General features: G+C 39.0%; 2 protein-coding genes and 1 pseudogene across 2 annotated transcripts; all 3 read right to left on the reverse strand.

The window, feature by feature from the left end:
- Positions 1 to 316: 316 nt before the first annotated feature.
- On the reverse strand, positions 317 to 8,608 carry LOC148823990 (ficolin-1-like). Its single transcript, XM_088928336.1, has 8 exons — positions 8,470 to 8,608; positions 6,686 to 6,826; positions 6,544 to 6,597; positions 6,250 to 6,285; positions 5,423 to 5,550; positions 4,493 to 4,622; positions 2,744 to 2,878; positions 317 to 2,048 (listed from the first exon to the last, which is right to left on the reverse strand). Exons 1-8 carry the CDS (start codon positions 8,552 to 8,554, stop codon positions 1,801 to 1,803), a joined length of 957 nt encoding a protein of 318 aa, XP_088784462.1. The 5' UTR covers positions 8,555 to 8,608; the 3' UTR covers positions 317 to 1,800.
- Positions 8,609 to 8,645: 37 nt separating this feature from the next.
- LOC148823991 (ficolin-1-like) lies at positions 8,646 to 13,706 on the reverse strand (annotated as a pseudogene).
- Positions 13,707 to 14,311: 605 nt separating this feature from the next.
- LOC148823992 (ficolin-1-B-like) lies at positions 14,312 to 21,611 on the reverse strand. The gene is made up of 8 exons (XM_088927583.1): positions 21,466 to 21,611; positions 20,235 to 20,375; positions 19,759 to 19,812; positions 18,524 to 18,559; positions 17,638 to 17,765; positions 17,416 to 17,545; positions 15,722 to 15,856; positions 14,312 to 15,062 (listed from the first exon to the last, which is right to left on the reverse strand). The coding sequence occupies exons 1-8, from the start codon at positions 21,548 to 21,550 to the stop codon at positions 14,815 to 14,817; spliced, it is 957 nt and encodes a 318-aa protein (XP_088783709.1). The 5' UTR covers positions 21,551 to 21,611; the 3' UTR covers positions 14,312 to 14,814.
- Positions 21,612 to 22,376: the final 765 nt, after the last annotated feature.

The following is a 22,376-nucleotide window of genomic DNA, read 5'->3' on the forward strand; positions in this document are numbered from 1 at the left end:
GGGAAGTAATCTGTCATTTGTCTCATCCTTGTCCCTCAGGGATAAACACAGATATATATTATGATAAGCACTAATAATAACAAAGATGCTGTAAAATTGTGAACTCAGAGTTGCCAAGATAGTTACGTTGAACCAAAGTATAATGTTTTATTTAAGCTACAAATGTATTCAGAACTCATGCTTCATGTTTCTTCCCTTTTGAGGATTTCTGCAAAACAAGGAGTCACTGCTTTCTTTGGGGTGAAATAAAAGTTAGCTTTGATTGGTCTGGAGGCTAGATCATTGTGCCATTCAACAAACTCTTCGCTCTCATCACTCAGGGGTTTGGAGGTGTCTTTATTGTTTCATTGCTCAAGGTGGTTTCAAAAACATAAGAAAAAAGGTCACATCTTATTTTCTAAATGTTTATTCCTGATGAGGGTCTCAGTGGTAGCAGGCTTCCCTTTCTCCAGCAGCTGTGTGTGCTGGGTCTGCCTTGGGGTCTCTTCCCAGTGGGTCTGTCCTGGTATGTCTCCAGCAGGAAGCACCCTGGGGGCAGCCTTACCAGACGCCTGAACCACCTCATCTGGCTCCTCTGACTCCTTGGTTGCTTGACCGGTAAGTACAGGTTGCTCCCAGAGCTCCTCACTCTATCACGGAGAGTAAGTTCAGCAGCCCTACGGAGAAACCTCATTTTCTCTGTTGTACCCATGGTCTCATTCTTTCGGTGGCTACCCAAGGCTCACGACCATAGGTGAGGGCTGGAATGTACTGTAGATCAGCCAGAAAACCAAGACCTTTATCTGAACACTTAGCTCTCACTTCACCACCACGGTTTGGAACAGTGTCCGCATTAATGTTGTCACTGCACCAAACCACTGGTCTGTGCCTCAATCCCCTCTACCCTCACTCATGAACAAGACCCAGAGACCCCTGCCAGGATAAGTGCCATTGAGACCCACCTGGAGCCAGGATTGGGCATGGTGTTTCTCATTGAGTATCTGGTAGCATTTTTTACCCCTCTAGCCTGAACAGCTGACAATGAACCATTGTGTGGGTTTGCCTCCCACAGGACAAACTATGAGGTTTGGGTGTGATGATTGGGGGCATTAGTAAGCTAGGTCTGGAAAGACTATACCTTGGCAATGGAAACAATGATTAAAAAGTTATATAGGTACCATCCAGGTTAAATTTAGAAAGTTAGGCTTAGTCCCTTTTTACAAAATGAGATAATTTGTAAGCTTACACAATTCTGCTGAGCATATAATGGGTAAACTGTCATGGAAAATTCTTTTGTCCTTTTTAGAATTTATCAGCAAGACATAGCTATACTTTGACCAGTGAAATGGGCTTCTTTTTGTGCCATCTAGGTTTATTCTTACCCTCAATAAATAAAATTGGAATGAAATACATCATAGAGAAGAATGGATTACAGATTGAATAGCGTCTTGCTTAAAGAATTCTTATGATGTTATACACTAAAGATAATATAATCATAAAAACATTGCACAGAGCAGTCATATTTGTCTTACATATATTTTCGTCCATGTAGAATAAAAAATAAAATACTATTTTAGCATTGTATTAATCAGTTCTTTATAGACCTAAGTTGATAAATTTTCAATACTTTAGCATGTCTCCCTTACAAGAAACAGTATGATGTCATCTACATAGCCATAGTATTGACAATGACTTCCATAAACAAGCAAGATAATGTGTTAAACATAGACTACATGAGACACATCCATTCTGTACAGTACATACAGTAAAATTTTTAAATTATGTGGGAGTCAAGGATTAACATTAAACCTCAGCTAGGCCTCAAGCGGGTCGTATTTTCATATCACAGTACTTATAGGAATACTTATGGCCTTTTCCAGACAACCAGTTGATTCCATTGGCATGTGTCTCATGACTCCCTCCCAGATAGAGCCCGTTCAGATTTGAGTGATGGCAGTCCCCATACCACCAACTTCCTTGAAAAATTTCAGCACAGCTCCTGTCGTAAGTGTCATGGTCGCGGTCTTTGGTAGAAAAGGGCCTTGAGTTATGATATGATAGGGAATCACCTGGATATAGAAAAGAAAGACGTTTTAACTTCAGGCTGCAGGTGTCTTTACTGAGGTGAATACTTATTTCTCTCGCTGACCAGCAGCCTTATGAGTGGAGTGAAAAATTAAAGACAAAGTATAAAGGAAAACATGCTGAAATACCAGGCATTACACTATGGACCCAGGGGATGACTGATTTAGTTTCATATTAGGTATTAAACACTGTGTACTTTTATTCATAACCACAAATATGACAGGTTTATAGAAGTATAGTGTGCAAATTAAAATTTAGCACCAACATAGTGGACCAATAAAATCTTAAAGTGAAAAACAAATAATTGCAATTTTGTGGGCTTGCACCTTTGAGGTTTTGTGCAAGTGGACTTACTGAATGTTTAGAATTCAGTGGGAAAGAATATTAACCCATTCTCAGTCTCAGTACTTTAAGAGAGGTAATCAGTACCGTCACAAACTGTATGTTAAAACATTAGATGCTATAGTATTATCAGGCTGCTCTAATTGTCTTGTTAAAACCAAAGTGGAAATCAATAGTAATATAATCACGTGAATGCATCATACTGTACATGCACAATTGAATGGTCAAACAGAACTTGAGACTAGATCCCAAATCAGGTTTCTAAAATGTGCAAAATATAATTCGTCTGGCTTCATACATCGCTCTTGCAAGAAATAAGTCAGAAATTTGAACTTACCAGCACTTCCACCTTGAAATTCCCCTAGCACAAGTTTGTAATTCTCTGACTCCCCCATAATCCTGAAGGACTGGTATTTTGCAAAAGTAGACACATTGTCAAAATCCTTGAAGTCTATCCTTAATTCATTATTCCCTTACAAAATAGACACACAAGGATGTAGGTTAGAAACTAAGATACTGTATCCATTCTTATCCAGAAATGTGTGTTCATCATGTTAGATACTTACTCTTCCTGAAAGCACCTAACTGTATCACTGAACATGACGTGAAGGGATCATACATTCTTCAATTGAGAAAATATTAGAAGAAGGAAACACAACATTCTTTATTACAGTCCATGTAATCATATGCAAAGATCAGAAACCTATTGCAGTCACTTGCTTTCTTTATTGTGAATGTATGGTTTTCTAAATGTTTGCATAATTAGATTGGTCGTGTCACTTGGTCATGTTTAACATCTCTGTTTGACTCTTTCGGTAAGGGCAAGTGTTCCTAGCCTTCAAAATGGCAGGTTTCTAAAACAACTCATCTAATCTAATGACATCAAATCTACCTTTTCATTGTTACAAGAACGAGAGGGTTTTGATGTTACATTGCCTGGGCTAATTAGTGTCACACACCCATCGCTCAAGGTATTCACAAGGTCAGTCTAAACAATTCTTTTGAACTTAAAAAGTAAGCAAAGATTCAAAGATAAGTGTAGAAACTGTGGAAAGGTACTGCACATTTAAAAACAAAAACATGAAGCTGCTTATAGACTATAGCTATTTAAAAATAAACTGCACATATACTCTGATAAAGCAAGAGTAATGAAAAATATTATGAGCTCAGATGTGCAACACAGGTGAGCAAAATTAATTTATTTTGGCTTTTTGTGAAGTATACCCAGTATGTGTAGTGAACATGGAAAAATACAATGTGTTAAATGTACATGGATCCAATGTAAAGACAATGTACAAACTACTGTACCATGCTTGGATATTCTGATGTCTAGTAATTGCCGAAAAAAAACAGATTCTAAGTTGAACATAAAGCAATTGCACTCATTTTAAAACTGGAGAGAAAAATCAAGACTCTGTTTCTCTAGTTGAAGATGATATAAAGTTAAACAAATATTTTTTTTTACTGGCCTTTCAACCTTCCCAGTGTAACTCTTCTCATGTTGTCAGAAATGTCCTTTTTTAGTCAGCAGCCATATCACCCTGCACTAAGGTTTCTGCTGGAAGAGGTGTTAGTGAGGCCAGCAGGGGGCACTCACCTTGCGGTCCAGGTGGGTCCCAATGCCCCAGTATAGTGACGGGGACACTATACTGTAAATGAGTGCCGTCCTTCGGATGAGACGTAAAACCGAGGTACTGACTCTCTGTGGTCATTAAAAATCCCAGGGTGGCCTCGAAAAGAGCAGGGGTGTAACCCCGGTGTCCTGGCCAAATTTCCCATGCCTCCTAATAATCCCCCTCTATGAATTGGCTACATAACTTTGTTCTCCCCCCCCCACTCCGATGGCAGGCGGAGTGACGCGCCGGTTGGAGTATTCTCGGTCGTAGTTAATGGCAACGTCAGCTCAAAGATTTGGTTCAAACCACCAAATGGAGACTGGTGTGCCGACAAGCGGACCCTACTGATGCGGAATTAATGCTAGGAAAGAGAGAGAAAATGTCCTTTTTCCCTGCTGATACTCTGCAGCTGATCTGTCTCATACAGTTCCTGTGCTGACACAGCCCTGTGGGCAGGCTGGCAGACTCACCTGAGCTGGTCAGTGATTGAATGTTGTCGTTGCCCAGCCAGAACTCTGACTGCTGGTTACCAAACCCTCGCTTGTAAGAGGCCCAGTCTCGTAAAAAATCTATTGATCCATCCATCCTCCTCTGGAATACCTGCAACCAGAACACACCAGGGAAGCAGAAGTGAATTATCTATCTTGTTCATTTACCATAGGTTTGGTAGGTTGTAAAGTAAATCCATCCAACCAATTTCTAACCGCTTTATCCAGCACCGGATAAAGGAGGAGCCAAAACCAAGCAATAGGTGCAATGGGTGCCCATTGCAAGGCACACACAGACACAAACATGTACACTTGCACACCAGGGCCAATATTTCCTAGCACCCAGTTAAACTATCAGTTTAGTAGTTCAAGTGCAGTAGGTAGCTTTGTCAGCATGCATACGCTGTAAAGGAACAAGTAATACGTTTATTCCATGTTGAAAAGAGAAGAATAGAAACACAACATTTCGGCTGTGGAGCCTTCTTGACCCAAAAAAGGCTCCACAGCTGAAACATTGTGTTTATTTCCTTCTGTTTGCAGCATGGAATAAACTTTTACTTGTTCCTATCAGTTTAGTACACTATACCTTTAGACTGTGGAAGGAAATGGGAGCACGTAGAGTAAACCCATGAGAACAAGGGAGAACATACAAATTCAAGGCAGACAGCACCCCAGGTCCAGAACTGAACCCAGGGCCTTAGCCTGCAAGGTAGCAACGATAACCGCTGTACCACCATACTGCCCACCAACAGTAAATAAAGGTTTTGATTATGTTAAATGGAAATGTATTTACTGCTACTTTCTTTCCAAACAGATGTAGTTGTACAGGTACGTGTGCATAGAATCAGATCCAAGCTGAAGTGCACTGACTGTTTTCGTCAGAAAAGATTGTTGGTTTCTCTGATCACTCACAAGCCAGCCGCCTCCGTCTGTCTCCATGTCACAGAACACCCTGATGTGTTTGTCTCCCTCTGTCCTCACTGTGTACCAGCCGCTGATGTAGTTCCCCTGGTCCAGCAGCTCCTTACAGTTACGTGACCCTAAAATGACAATAGTCTGTCATCAGCAGTTGAACTGAGAATGTAGTGTACTGCTGAAAGACTATCCCCATTATACAGTACATGTATATACAGACTTTGTTGAATGCAAGCCATTTTCAGTCTCATTATTTTCCAAAAAACATTGTTTAAACATCTGACCTGAGTATTTTTCCATTATGAAAACACCTGGAAATGTTTAAACTCTGGAAAGTCTACACTAGAGTTTATTAATAGAAATGATGTGTTGCAATACAAAAATATAGCCAGGGCTGATGTTAGCTTGGGGGAGGTTAAGCAAACTTAAGCTGTTTTTGAGTGATGTTGGTTCTCTCTCTAGTCTGGGTTGTGGAGGTGCCCTTCAGATATGTTTCCACTTTTCATCCCCCTCAGAGGCTGTTTAATCTATTAAACTTCCATTTTCTAAGAAGGATGGGTTAGGTCTTGGGTGAAACTGTTCCTCTATCCAAGAAAAAAAAGATCATCCTCTGCTTTTTTTAGGGGGGGGGAATAACAACTTAGGCCCCCCTGGTTTAGGCACTAGTGTCAGTCCCAAACACAGCTGATTTTTGGGATAGTTTTCTGACCAACAAGTAGTTTAAATCTATATCTATAGTTTAAACTAGCATCATTTTTCTACTAAATCTGAGTCTGAGCTTGTGCTTGTATCTCTTAAAGTTAGTGTGTTCATGCTTTGCTTACCTGTACCAGCCTGATCCCCTGGTTCACCTTTCTGTCCTGAAAGATAATTTGTTTTCTTAAATTATCACAAGTAAATGCTTATTAGTGCAGTTTTTTAATGAGTATTGATGTTCAGAACCATCAACAGACTTGTCTACCCACTGCTCAGCAGGTCTGCTCCTTCCTACCTTTCTGATCTTCCATTCCTTATGTACTGAATGAAGACATTTATTTTGTATGATATCATCTACAGTACGTCTTGCCTGTCTCCATTCTTGGATATCATTGATTTCAATTTTAGTTTCTCACTTTTACCTTTAGCTCCAGCTGGACCAATCTTTCCAAAAACTCCTGGTTCTCCTTTCATGCCTGAAATGAAGAAATACAGCTGAAAATAAGATCCCAATTATCAGTAACTGGATGTGCAGGTACCACTGATTAAAACATCTTTAATTACCTTGAGGGCCTGGCAGGCCTTGTTCTCCCTTCATGCCTGGAGCTCCAGGGGTACCTGGTATTCCTGGGTGTCCTGGATGTCCTGGGCAGCCCTGAAGGATGGTCAGTCTGTCCTTGTCATTCAGGCCCACAACCTTCACCTCTGTGGCACAGAAGAGCACAGCATTGCCGTAACAACTGGAATGAGATGAAGTGCCCAATGAAAAGAATTGGCCTTTAAGATAATGTGAGTATTAGGAGTTTTTTCCCCTAATCAAGTGAATTCAAGTACCATCAATCTCTTTAATACCACATTCAGTGGATAATCGCTTTGGTGAATTCAGCTTTCATGCACTGCAGCCTTTTTATAAAGATCTGTTTAGACAGTAGTTGAAAAGAATGCGGTCATGATAGTTTATTTCTGGTTTTACAGATGTGACTGGCTCAAAGTGTGCACTGGATAGTGGGTTGGCAAACTGAACTGCAAAGTAGTTAAAGTTAATTACCAGACAAAATATTGAATCAGTTTTGTTTAGTTGAGATCACATTTAGTGGTTTGGAGGTTTTGAAATGATGTAGGAAATCGTGCTTTGAAAGTATATTTTATACCATCAGAGACTTGCCGTTTTCCTAGCTTGTTTAGTATGTGAGTGCTGTGTGCATTTAGACTGCCATAAAAAGGTCAGGGATGAATGTGTGAAAAAGTGGATACAGATACAGTACATCAGTATTTTGCCACTCAGCATAACTCTGCTTCCTGTGTAGTGTGTGCAACTAATTTCCCCAGCACAGTTTTCACATATGGAACACAGTCAAAGGGGTATCTTTTATGGGCCAGGGATATGGTACAGACTCTAACCTCTGTACCTTTTTTCATTTAAATGTTGTAGTTCCAGGAGTCAAACCAAATAGTGGGGAAAAAAACTACATTTCCCAATTTGCCAATGTTACAAACCGGCTATGATTTGTCAATGAAAACCTGGTAGCCTGAGGCTGATTTGACACAGTTATGGGAGGATTCTTCAGGAAAGTCTTGTTGGTCTAAAAGAAACAAATCATTCAGAGGAAAGATCTTTTCTAATTGCATAAAAGCTGGAAAGTGAATTAACCACCAGTTCTTCCAAAGAGTCTCGCAATTTACAGGCAGAACTCTGACAGAAGGGGCAGTCTTTCTTTTAGTTGTTTAATGTTTTGTAAAAACTAAGGTCTATGGGTTAACTTTGGACACAAATCACCCAACCAATAAGCAAATAAAATCCTTTGTTCAATGCAATATCACCATTACTGGCATGCAATCTGGCTGGGGTAACCAGCACTCCAAGTTGTTAGAGTTTAATTAAATGGTAAATAAGAAGCTAAGCAATTCATAATGAAACAGTGTACAAGACATGACATTAGACAAAGCCTATTTTTTGTAGAAACACACTACAATATAGAATACAGCGAATTAGGAACAAAGAGCCAGCTGTTGTCATTATGTTTATAAAAATCAATTGATTAATCCAAATGTATTTTACATAGTGCTTATGAAGGACAGCATCCATTACAAAATGTAGAACAATAAGGAGTTCAAGTTCTAAAGCAATTATATTTACAGACTGAAAAATATAAAAAGTAAATAACTCACATTTTTTTAAATAACAAAGACAAATGGTTGCAAGTTTTGTAATCTTTTATGCTCCCTAGCATATGGCAATTCTCCTGCATAAGGGTGTGTAAGATTAACAGCGACTGTACAAGCCCTGACCTGAGCTCAGGACTCAGGTCAGCTATAGACTTCAACTTCCATGCAGCTGTAGCATTTACCTGGACAGGTGCTTTCTGTGCTGGTGGCCACAGTGAGGCACAAGGAGAGAAGAAAGGTGGTTTCACAAACCGTTTGAAGAATCATTCTGTTGCCAGTCAAGATGCTATCTTCTGTCAGTCTACCTCCTCTGTCAGTGTCATGCATTCTTGTGGAGAACAGCTGCCTTTATACAGTCTTAGAGTCCAGCCTCCTGTTTAACAGCACTGTAACTGTTATTGAATATGGGTGGAGGCTAGAACAGGAGTCAAAGGAATGTGACTTCATCTGTTCAATACATGTCATTCATTCCTCTCTGCAGTAAAGTATGTGCATTCAGAGATTCTGATAAGCACAAGGAGGAAAACATTCAGTAAGGGATTTGGGGGTGATAGACCATGATTTTATTAAGCTAAAACATATAATTAAATTAAAAATGTGAAAATTCAATTTACTGCAATGTTTTGTAAAAGAGAAAGGGTGACAATTTAGAATTAGAAGACCAAAGCCAGTGCATAACTTCCCCCATATCTCTGGAATCTACTATTTCTGAATCAATTTACTAGATACCTGTTGCTCCTCAAACCATTTTAATAGTTAAATGTGAAGATTACCACTGGAATGTTTATTACTCACACATGGAACATTATTATTATTATTGACATATAGCAATTCCAAGGCATACGTACTGTAGTTCAGGTGGGTAGCTGCTTCTGCATGCATAGGATGCAATGGAACAAGTAATCAAGTAATAGGTGATCTGATGAAAATGTGAATGCTGTGCTTTCTGGTTTGCTGCTAGGCACCATTTGCTGAAGCAAGAGTTCAGTGAATCGAAAATAGTCAGTCAGCCTCAAAGGCATGAGCAGACTATTCCTGTATGATAAACTCCTGAGAATGGAAGCTGAGAATGGCTCTCTCACTGTGCTGCACATCTTCAGCTCACATCTAGGCCTTATTTTCATATCACAATACTTATAGGAATCATGGGCACCTTTCCCAGATGACCATTTGATTCCGTTGGCAAAGCTTTCATGGTGCCCACCCAGATAGAGACCGTTTAGGTTGGAACTGTGACACTTTCCATACCACCAGCCTCCCTTGTAGATGCTGCTGCAGTTGCAGTCACAGCTGTCATTGTCACGGTCTTTGGTCTTATGTCCTGTTAGGGAATCACCTGTGGACAGAATATGGAGAAATTTTGAAGAGGCCTCAAAAAAACCCCTAAAGAACTGTTTGATCCCTCACTAACAGTGGCAGAGAAGAAAATATCATTTTGAGTCAATAAGGAATCACCTGTAGATAGAACACAAAGAGTTTCTGGAAAATAATTTTTGGAATTTTGAAAAAGAACCTCAAGGAAGAACTATAAATTAATACAAATATCAATGTAGAAACTGCGTTAGTCTTTTACACTGAAAAAAAACGATATTGTGATGTGATCTCCTTTACTTGGAAAGCTTAAAAACTTGGAAAGTTCTATTGAGTACATTACTGTACACACATTCAAAGGAAAAATTTACATGCTAAAATCTGTGAAATTGTTAATGTTCAGCAGAATGTTCGGCAATTTTCAGCAGAACAAGTGATGATAAATAATATTTTAGCTCTTTTAAGTAAGAAATGTTGCGGACAAGATTGTTCTCCCTGTGAAAACTGAAGGACACTAAACTACTGTAACGCTTACGGCCGACAGGTACTGTGTGTAACGCTTACGGCCGACAGGTACTGTGTAAGAGCCGGCGTACCAGAGCAGGTGACGTCACCGCCCTTCCCTGTGATAGCAGGACTACAGCTACTGGGCTGTAGAGAGATCTCTCTTTGGCTCACCGGGCTGGGTCACTGCTGAGTGACGCGGGAGCCCCGGACGGTGCGGGGCCGACCTAATGCGGCAAGGGCGCCCGCCTGAGCCCCCGTTGCGTTACACTACTATAAGTATAATATTAAAGGAAGATAATAATTCCTTACACTTACATAGAAGTTTTCTAGACACTCCACTCAATGCGCTTTACAAAGCTAATGGGGATTCCCCTCCACTAAGACAGCTCTATTTGAAATTGCTACAATTGAATGTACAATCCTTTTTTCCCAGATTGGAATTTTTTTTTCCCAGTTTTCAGGATGCAGACAGCTCCTGCTGTTCAATATACATTCTATGTACAGTAGGACCCATCTGGATGATGTTATGGCAGCTAAAGTGCACCAATACACTCACCACACATCAGCTGTCAGTGGGGAGGAGAACAGAGTGAAGAGACCAATTCATACAGTAGGTGGGGATAGTTAGGAGGTCCTGAATGTTAAAGGCTAGGGGGAAATGTGGCCAGGATAACACTCTTACTATTTTCAAGAAATGACCTGGGATTTTTAATGATTCCAGTTTTACATCTCATCCAAAGGATGGTGTCTTTTTTACAGTATAGTGTCCCCATCACTATAGTGGGGCATTAAGACCTACACAGACCTCAGGGTGAGTGCCCCATATTGATCCCACTAACACCTCTTTTGGCAGCAACCTTAACTTTTCCAGGAGGTCTCCCATCCAGGTACTGGCCAGGATCATACCTGCTTAGTTTTAGTGGGTTACCATTTGTGAGTTGCAGGTTGATATAGCTGCTGGATACTGACACACTGAACCACTCACCATTGAGATGCACATAATTCTGGCTTCTGCTACACAGATTAGTACTACAGTATTTACCTTTAAAAACCTCTAGGTACACAGAACAGGGACCTACCTGCACTTCCAGACACGAATCCATTTATGTTGAGTTGGTATTTTCTGATTCCCCCAGAATCTTAAAAGACTGAAATTTGGCAAAGGTTGAGACATTTTCTTGATCCTTAGTTCATAATTATCTTTAAAACAAGAGAGACAAGACTTCATCTCAGGAACTCAGTCTTAAAGTATTATTCTGCTGCTTTTGCATCATAGTTCCTCATAATATTTTTTTCATATTTCAAGGTAGCTGGCTCTTCGTTTTGAGTGATATAGCGTTTTGAAACATCCTGCAGAAATGTATTCACCACTATTGTTCATTCTGATGTAAACATAAAAAATATTTTCACAACCAAACTGTGAATAAAAACTATACTACTGCACAGAAATGTCTTCCCTTTCATTACTGACTTTATGCTGTGATCGTTTCAGCTCATGCAGTTCCTGTGCTGACACAGCCCTGACTCACCTGAACTGGTCAGTGAATGAATGTGGTCGTTCCCCAGCCAGAACTCTGACTGCTGGTTACCAAACCCTCGCTTGTAAGAGGCCCAGTCTCTGAAAAAATCTACTGACCCATCCATCCTCCTCTGGAATACCTGCAACCAGAAGATGTGGGGTAAGACCTTATTGGGGTATAAACCCAGTAAAAAAAATATGTAGACTGAATCCTATGGATATTAGTTAAATTCTGCTCTCATTTTTGATAATGCTATTTCATTTTGTCCTGCAAATGCAGCTGATAATGGCAGACAAAAGCTGTTTTAAGCTGAAGTGCATGTCAATAGGACTAATTTGTACACTGAAAAGAAGACACAAGAAAGAATATAAAGGTGGTAAACACTGTGAACCCCTGAATGAGACTATAAACATTCGTAGCACTTACTAACATTTTGAAGATTTAATTTCCGTCAAAAGCTGGCAACTTTTCAAATGCCTGCCTTCTATGTGAGGTGCCTGAAAACAATTATCCTGAGTTCACTCACAAGTCAGCAGCTCTTGTGTTATTATTTCACAAGTGTTCTGTTCCGCAGATGGTAAAATAATCTGTACTTGAACTCATACATTATGGTAGAGGAAAATTTGGTAAATTTATTATTTTAAGTGAGGATATTTTGGATGGCTACTTTCCAGTCAAGTACTGGTGCACCAGAACTACAGCTCTTTAATTTGTTAAGGGAACTGATACCTATTAAACCAAGTAGAATAAAGCAGTAAGGACAAGGTAGAGGCTACAGACAACTCTTTCTGGGGAGAAGTCAGAACAGCTGGGACTTACAGTACCTTGAGGGCCTGGCAGGCCTTGTTCTCCCTTCATGCCTGGAGCTCCAGGGGTACCTGGTATCCCTGGGTGTCCTGGGCAGCCCTGAAGGATGGTCAGTCTGTCCTTGTCATTCAGGCCCACAACCTTCACCTCTGTAACAGGGAAGGACACAGCATTGCCAAGAACTGGAGGTGCTACAGGACTAGGGGAGACAGATTCATGGGTGTATATAAAAAATATATATTTTGCATTAATGAAGAGCTTCTTTCCATAAGCTGAGGTACTTTTAAGTGGTTCATCAAAGGAATGCAACAGCTCCAATGGGATAAATGCAGTCTGTGACAATGAATGACTCTCAGCTGTCACAATAAATGAAGATAGTTGAAAAGGTAGCTGAATGCCAAAAATATTTGAGAAGAATTTTCTGGTAAAATATGTTGTAGCTGTTTTGAATTCACATCTACAACATGGAACATGACTTTCCCAAGAAGATCTGAATTACAGATCTGGAGGAAGCAGCTTCACGTGATGCAAAACCTTTCTCTACTGCTATCTCAAGGACTAATGATTGAACCTTGAAGGTATGTGAATGATAAGAGTGATCAGATTAATTCAAGGACAGTTTACAACAATCAGACTACATTTCAGTGTGATGTCGGTTGCTCAATCTTGGATCAATAGCTGAAAAGAATGTGCTCATGAAATACTCACCAAGCAATTTTGTTTCTGCCAAGGAGATAACATCACAATATACAAATAAAGGTTTCACGCATCAACATGAATCTTGTATTTAACTTCATCACAGTAAGCAGTTTTCAGCTTTTTCTTTTTGTCATATTTTAGACAAGGATCCAGTTGTGACGTTAAATAATCTGTGCTTTAAATTTTTTTAAAATAATTTGCCTTTTCTTATTTGAGTATATACTCATTTCCCATCTTGTTGTGTCAATTTAGGGAGATGAAGGATGAGCACTGGGATATGAGCTGAACAAGTTATATCGGGAAAAGACCCATGTCAGTGCAGTGGAGCTTCAGCGCCATTAGACGTGTGAGAAACTACTTTCTCAACATGCATCCTCATGGTCTTCCTTCAGGAGCCTTCACAGAACACACACCAGCAGAAGAGAAACTGAAAATCCCAAGGCAGGAGAGAATGGCACACAACATATTGACTTCTGGCTTTTTGGTGCGAGGAAAAAGATAATCAGAGAGCCAAGGAGCCCTGGTTCTTTGCTGACAGACTTACCTGGACAGGTGCTTTCTGCTCCATTACCCATGGTGAGACACAGGGAGAGGATGAAGCTAATTTCAGCAGCCCTTAGAAGAATCATTCTTGTGGTGTTCAAAGTTCTGTTCTTGTCTCTGGCTACTTTCTCTTCTAGGTGATGCTTTTTTCCTCAGAAGAGCTAAATTTCTGTAATCCAGTAGTGGGGGGGGGGGTTATGTCATTTGTTCAAGGGGAGTCTTCCTTTCTGGGATAAACTTGATTAAATCAGAATCTTGAAACAGATGGCACTAAAAAATCAAGACTTCAGAATTTCCAGGATGATTGAAATTGACCAAAGACTACTAAAGATTCCACTCTTCTTAGAAAATACAGTAGGTTCTAGTTTTCATGCACTGTTTCTTGTACTGTTTGTGGTTTGATTTCTGCTCTTACTTACTGGTACACTTACCTTTACACAATTTGAATCGAGGGCAAAAAGTTTAGCCTCCCGTAAATAGACACGTTTCCATATTTAACATCTTGCTGGGTTTTGCAATAAACCTGAGACACACCTGTGGTCTTTTAGATATAATTTTACTGCTGTGTCAGGTTGCAGAGAGATGGAGGTTTGAGAGGAAGAGACAGAAAATCAGAGTCTGTAAGCACACAAATCTAGGTTCCTTTAAAACTTTTTTATTCTTCTTCAAAACAGAACAAAAGGAACATTAAATCAAAACAGTTTTACATGAGATAAGAAAGGCAGGAAGATGGAAAGACTTTCTAAAAACAAAACCGTTAAATAGGACAGAAGTAGAGACAGTTTGACAAAGTCTTTGATCTTGATTGTTCGAGATGCAACCATTAGAGCAAGTAGGCTAAATGCGCTCCTCTTGAGTGTAACCTTTTTTACATTCTTATGTACAGAGCTAGTGGCAGACTACAATCTGCCAAGACTCACTGTAGAGATAAAATGGCTACTGTAGCACTATACTATACTGATAGAGAGGGAGAAAGAGCGGTGTGCGCAGAATTGTGTATGAATGGTGCTTTACATTTGTAGCCACTGCACATACTGTAAGTTGTGGGTGCAATGTAACATTGGAATTTTTCTGGTCATTTTTCCTGAAGTAAGGAACGGTGTACACCTGTGTGGCAAGCCCCTGAGAACTGAATACCTCTCATCGGGGCCTTATTTTCATATCACAATACTTATAGGAATAATGGGCACCTTTCCCAGTTGTCCAGTTGATTCCATTGGCATAGCTTTCATGGTGCCCACCCAGATAGAGACCGTTTAGGTTGGAACCGTGGCACTTTCCATACCACCAGCCTCCCTTGTACATGCTGCTGCAGTTGCAGTCACAGCTGTCATTGTCACGGTTTTTGGTAGAAAAAGGCAGGTTCTTATGTCCTGTTAGGGAATCACCTGTGGACAGAATATGGGGAGATTTTCAGGGGACTGAAGAAGAGTAAACAAAAAAAAAAGCCCCTAAAGAACTGTTTGTCTCTCACTAGCAAATGCTAATGATACAGTTTATACACTAACATATTACATAAATAAACTTACTTGTCCTTTAATATATTATCTTCCTTCTTATAGCTTGGTAATTGCTGAGTGATATTCTTCAGGCATATTTCTAAATAATCTGGACACTGTCCAGATTATTTTAAAGACAGCATCTCCCCTTTAAATGTAATAATCAACTTGAGGTTCATTGAGTACCGTTTCAGCAATAAGATGCCAATTAACATTTTTATTTTTATAAATTAGAAATTCGTAGCTTCAGACACAGAATATTAAATTGTATACCGAGTCTGAAAAATAAACACTTGAAAAATTATTCTATACATTCTGCCTTCTTCATTCAGAACTAGCAGAAAAAATTATCATAAAATATTTCAAAACCCTATTGTTTGAAGAGCAGGGTTGAGAATCTTTTTAAATTGTGTGAACATATTTAAAATGTATCATTAGAGTTTTAAAATACTTGCAGAATTACACCAAATTTCTCAAAAGTGAGTTTTAACTCTTATTTACAAGGAATTATTAGCATTTCATATCACTGGACAGAATTGGGAACATACCTGCATCACCGGCTTGAAATTCCCCAAGAAGAAGTTTGTAATTATCTGATTCTCCCAGAATTTTAAAAGACTGGAATTTTGCAAATGTTGCCACATTGTCGAAATCCTTTAAGTCTATCCTTAATTCGTAACTCCCTTAAAAATAAGACAAAGACTACATCTTAGAACTGCATCACAACTGTTGCACCCACATGAAGACCGCAAGGTGTGTTTCTGCAACATATAAGTTGTTACATCTGTTTAAGGTAATCTGAAGTATGTCTATTAACTTGATTTTTAAACCTTTTTCATTATGCAAAGCATAGGAGGTCTAAAATAGCACTCCTTTGAATCCTCAAGACTGACAGTTTATTATTTTTGTTGTTTTTTTTTCGGAACATTTCAAGGTGACTGAAGTACAAGACCCGAGGCAGATTCGAACTAGTAGATCATAGGAAAGAAAAAAATTCAAAACTAGCCGGAATTGATACCGAATACTGTTATCACTGTACCCAGAGTAGCTCTTCAGTTTCTGATTACACTCTGAAAGCGATCAGCAGATACCTAAAGGTAGCTTTGTATTACGGCCTTTTGTGCATAGCAAGACCATGAATTCTGAAAAGAAGCACACCTTGTAATAACTCCAGTTCAATTATTTTCAAAATCTCACTCAGAGCAATGAGAGGCAAACAGGGGAGCCAAGCCATTGCGCACAGATGTCTGAAAGAGTGATCTGTGCAGAGGAGCGTAACTCCACTCCTGGAAGGATGCCGTGTCTGCAGGGCTGCATTCCAGCTCTGCTGTTAATGAGATAATTGTAATAGTAATTGGCTTAGTACTGTAGGAGCTGTTTCTGTCAGCTTTTTCCTGCTTTTTATGGGGCATGCTTCTGAAAAATGTAGTGCGGTTAATCTCCTCTTCTTGCTGCACATGTCTGAGAAGAAAAGTCGCTAATTTTGTTTTGTTCAGCTGTCCAGTTGCCATCTTGACTGAGGGCCTTGGACTTGAAAAATAAAGGTTTAAAAATCATCACATTGTGAAATATAGAAATAAAAAACACATTCTTATTACTTGTAGAAGCACGCACTAATGCTTAACAGCATGTTTTCAGAACCCAAATTCTTTAAAGGTTAAGGACTGGTTATTATGTAGTTACTGTATGTTTGTGTAACTTTAAACAAAACTGCAGTATATCTGCAGTTTGCCCAAATTCTGCAGTTTTCCTGTTCTATGTCCTTTAATGTCGCTGCACTAATTGATAAAACAATATGAATGGACCTGTGTGCAGCAGTGACTTTCTTCCCCCAGACATTTGACATTTTCTGACTGGACTTTGAGAACACTCTTCAGAAAACATAAATAAGTCCTGTGTTTTTCCATCCTTGAGCAGGTTTTAAAATGGAAAGCAAAAACAGTGCTGCATTATAATATTGCATTATTACAACACTGAATCTGCTATCTCTTACAATGCATGTCAAAAGAGACATGTTTCCTGGTTTGAAGATTCCTTACAAAAATTAAAAGTCTATAATAATTTAAAAATAATTATATTATTATGTAAAAATAAATTAATAAAGCAGAAGCATAGAGAAACATACGGTAAACAAAAAGCTAATATCCTTTTTGCATCCATGTCCTTCTGAGCTGATGGGGTCAGCTCTAGCTCATGCAGTTCCTGTGCTGACACAGCCCTGTGGCCAGGCTGGCAGACTCACCTGAGCTGGTCAGTGAATGAATGTGGTCGTTCCCCAGCCAGAACTCTGACTGCTGGTTACCAAACCCTCGCTTGTAAGAGGCCCAGTCTCTGAAAAAATCTACTGACCCATCCATCCTCCTCTGGAATACCTGCAGACACAGCAGTGTATCAGTGTAAAACAACAGTTTGAAGGTAAAAACATTTTTGTTCTGACTTCATGTCAAGATAACGTGTTACTCACAAGCCAGCCGCCTCCGTCTGTCTCCATGTCACAGAACACCCTGATGTCTTTGTCTCCCTCTGTCCTCACTGTGTACCAGCCGCTGATGTAGTTCCCCTGGTCCAGCAGCTCCTTACAGTTCCGAGCCCCTGGAAGAACGATGACATTACGCTGGCAGCTGAACAGACCCATGCCTCCCTTTACAATGCACAGTGTGAACTGTAGAAACACTGTGATCAGAGCACTTTCATCATTCAGGACACAAATACTTTAAATAGCTTGCTACAGAATTAGCAGAAATTATATCTTTATCAGTATGTGTATATAATAATATATGAATAAGTATATTCATACTTTGTGGAAGTTGTAGTTGGAGTTTTAAAAACAAATACATCCACAATATTTTTGTTATATTTAGTTTACAGTCACTTGCTGCAAACTACTACTGTTTGGTACTGTAGATACCATAATATACACTACAGCCAAAATATGTATTTTAATTTCATGGCTAATGTTTTTATGGACGTGATACATTAGCACACACACTAAGAAGGCTCTTAGTGTTTTTATCTGGGTTGGGTTTGTGTTTTAAATTCCTCTTCTAACTGGTAAAAAATTGATCTGAATTTTTCCACTGCACCTTATTTGTCAAAATCTCATTTTATGACACCTAACTAAACTTCACTCCCCTTTTCCCCATTCAGCATGTTGCTTTGTGCACAATTTCTTTAAGCTTTTCCAGAGCTATTATTCTTATCTCTCAGGATTTATTGGAATAATTCCATACTTCTTGTGCCATTACAATGTCTCTGTGTTTAAAAGACCACACCAATGAATCACACCAGCAAACAATAACATCTTTCTTTTTTGGAAAGAAACAGATGTCTGTAAAAGATCATCATTGTACCTGTGTAACTTAAATCCCCTGGTTCTCCTTTCTGTCCTGAAAGAACAAATGACAAATCTATAAATTGCGTGCAGTAAGAGAAGATTTATTAATACTACCATTGTTCTCTGGACTACCATCTTCTGGTGTTCTTCCTCTCCAAGCAGTTACTGACCTAAACCAGCTATTGGCTTATTTAATCAAGCCATTGGAACATTTAGACATTGAGCAAAAACCCTGGAAAACAAGGCTATATTACTCCTCTCTCCTTGGGATACTTTGGGGCAGAATGTGATTTTAAGTTTTCTTTTGCTATGTGCAATGCATTTTTCCAATTTCCTGGGACTGATCCAGCTGAATGAAAAACTAATAATCGTTTTTTCTGATGTTAGAAAAAGTTGTAATTGAATTAGTTTCTAACAACAGCTGGAAGATGAAAGGTGCATGACATACTTGAGACTATGAAGCCAAAATGAACACCATCTCCTCACCATCCGATCCAAAAAAGAGCACTACCTCTCCCTCTCTTTCAAACCAAAGAATAAGCAAGTTGGTTCAATGTAACTGTACTGGTACAGTGTCTTGACTATGATTGTATTGCTGTTTTGTTCTTTATTTGATCTAGCAGCTCTAGTACTGGTAAGGATGACTTAATAACCCAAAATATTGCCGCTGATAATATACATACTATACACTGACAAGAGTACAGTATATTAAAGACTTTGCTCAGTCTTGGTTATAGGACACATTTGTACATAGGGCCATGTGTGAAAATACCCATCTGTTCACTGAGAAAAGCCAGTAATGGGATATATGCTGGGATGCACAGTTTAAAGTAAATTGGTAGATCAGATTTCAGAAGTATTAGGTCTTACAAAATAATATATATAATTAAAAATATTTAAATTATTTGCCATTAAAATTCTACATTTTGAAACCTCTAACAACGTCATGTGTTGCATCATAAACTGATAAACTGCTGCTGTCTGCTCATATTTTCAAAGAAGCAGGATAAGATGAATTGCACTACAAGTATATACAGTACATCCATTAATTTCATTTTAAAAGTTTAACATAAACAGGAGTATGAGCTGCATAATCTGTTTAAAAGAAAGCTACTACTGCTGAGATTCCTCACAAGCCCTGTCACACACTCTGTTTTCTGTTCTAATGGCTTTAAAAAGTTGGAGAGATTTCTATTTTGGTTGTTTCAGGCTCCCTACCTCAGCATAAAAATCGCATTTCCTGATATTTACCTTTGGCTCCATCTGGACCCAGTTTGCCGTATGCTCCTGGTTCTCCTTTCATACCTGTAAAGTTGAAATACATCTGAAATGAGGAGAGTCATTACAACTGTTTTAGTGGGTGAATGGATGGGGTTTGGACATAATAACTGTTGAACTTCAAATCAAACTCTAAAAATGACTTAATTGGATGACCAATATTGCATCAATGATATGCCAGTAACCTCTACCCTTTAACCTTTACAAGATCAAAAACTGTCTTCACTGTCTGAATGCAAGAGCTGATTTTAAGATAAAGGGAGGCACCTCATTTACTTTAATCATGAACAAGTAATAAGCCCACCCACCTTTGTCACAGGTGGTAATAAATACTAAAGAAAAAAGTTGAAGTTACAGACAGTTCTTACATTTAATTATATGGGAGAGAACAAACTCAATTCATTGCATGCCTTCTGGGGAGAAGTCAGAACAGCTGGGAATTACAGTACCTTGAGGGCCTGGCAGGCCTTGTTCTCCCTTCATGCCTGGAGCTCCAGGAGCACCTGGTATCCCTGGATGTCCTGGGTGTCCTGGGCAGCCCTGAAGGATGGTCAGCCTGTCCTTGTCATTCAGGCCCACAACCTTCACCTCTGTAACACAGAAGAGCGTAAATCTGCCTTCTTGAACATTGGGCAAGAGGACCAAAGGAGATAGTTTAAGGTGTGGAATAAAATCCCTCTTCACACTGCTGAAGAAAACTAATGATGACGTTTTTGTGCGGCGAACTTTAAAAAGCGTTGAAGAATCTTTTACAGCAATCTAAATATTGTAGTGAAGTCAGTCATTCTTGAAAAAAGAGCTTCTAATAAATTGTGAGGCATATGTTTCTTTTTCTATAAGGCTGTCTAAAACATACTGACCACACAGAAAACAGGAGTTTTATACTTCATTGCAGTAACCAGATGCTGAATCAACGTCAGCATTTCTTTTTTGGTCAGATTGTGGGTTTAAACTTTGTTAAATTTAAACAAATGTGACAAAAGTTGCTTTTTTCTTTTTTCAGCTCGTATTTGTTACATCCTGTGTGTGTGTTAATTCTTATGTTTCAAATGTTTGAGGTGCAACAATTCCCAAGGTGTGAGCACAGGGAAACGTGCCAGTGTCACACCAGTGCCGAGTATCCATGTTTCACTAGAGTTCTCCACAAGGTAATTTCCATTCTCACAGGATCCATACAAGTTTTTAGCTTTAAGTTTTAGAATACTTTTCCCTTTTGCTACAATTGGTAGTTATAGTGTCAAATGAAAAGCTAGGCATTCATAGATGTTATGAACACAATATAGAACACAACAGGCAAGGCATTAAATAACAGGAAATTGCAACTTTTTATAAAGACAAAGATCTTCAGTGAGCTATGAAGTACCGAAACTTTTCAAAATATTTATTTTCCAAAATGAACAGAAGCAAAAGCAAATGAAATCATTGGGAGCTTTCAAAATGTTGAATGAAAAGTTCTGTCCTTTCCTTTTCAGAACACCAATCAGTCGTTACCTCTCATAATTGTTAAATTTGAGACACTTGATGTGATTAAAAAGGAGTTCTGAAATGTAATTCATGGAATTGTACTTAGAGTGTATACAGTAGTATACAGGATAAGAATGGCAAAAGTCTCTGTTTTTGTGTAAAGACACAAGTCTTTCTTGGGCCATGTTGCACTAGATCTTAAGGCATTGGACTTACCTGGACAGGTGCTTTCTGTGCCAGCTACCACAGTAAGAAACAGTGAGAGAATGAGGGTGGATTCCAAATCCTTTTGGCAAATCATTCTGCAGCTGATTAAAGACGCTATCCTCTTAACGCCAGCCTCCTCTGTCACGCTGATGCGATTTTCTTGAGAGCAGGCGTATTTATTCACCACAATAGCTCAGCCTCCTTTCCCGTGATTTAATTGGTGCTCAAGAGAGGTGGTGACAGGTGTAGCAGTGCATGTGGGTGGTGTGTTTGTGTTTCGCATTTGGTGTTGTGCTCCAAGCAATAGTAATGAAATACAGTAAAATAGTAATGAATAGTAGGAAGTTATTTACAGAAAAAGTCATGGGAGTCCAAAACTAGCTACACTATCAGGTTGTTGAAACAGATAGCTCTGGTATACTACAAGAAAAGCCTTGAAAACCCTTCAGATCAATAAACTATCAGCCACTAAATGAACTATATAAGCCAAACAACTTGTTCTTATTTGAGGACATTCTTATGGACTAAAGATTAAGACTAAAAGACTTGCCATGATAATTATCTTTCGCCCATAACTGCTTACAAAACTAAATATATTTCAGTGCCTAAAATGAAATCACTCACCAGATTTCCTTCAATTTTTAGTTTCTTTAAAAGAGAAAATTTTGACAAGTTAGAACAAAGCAAGCTTAATTGGTTTTTTAATACATTTAAACATTATGGAGTTTTGAGAGGAGGCTAAACCCTAGACTCCCAGATATCTGCCTACAGTATGTAAAAACATCACACTTTATATTTATTCAGTTGTTTTGTTTTATTTTCTTATCCCTCTGTGTTGAGGGGTGAAATCTTCACCCTTGCAACAGCTCCCTGGCTCATTCTTCATTGGAAAGGGTGGGGAGTTCTCATTCTTATGTACA

This window comes from Atractosteus spatula, chromosome 11 (genome assembly GCF_055471065.1).
Source record: "Atractosteus spatula isolate fAtrSpa1 chromosome 11, fAtrSpa1.hap1, whole genome shotgun sequence".
In the NCBI taxonomy this organism is placed as follows: domain Eukaryota; kingdom Metazoa; phylum Chordata; class Actinopteri; order Semionotiformes; family Lepisosteidae; genus Atractosteus; species Atractosteus spatula.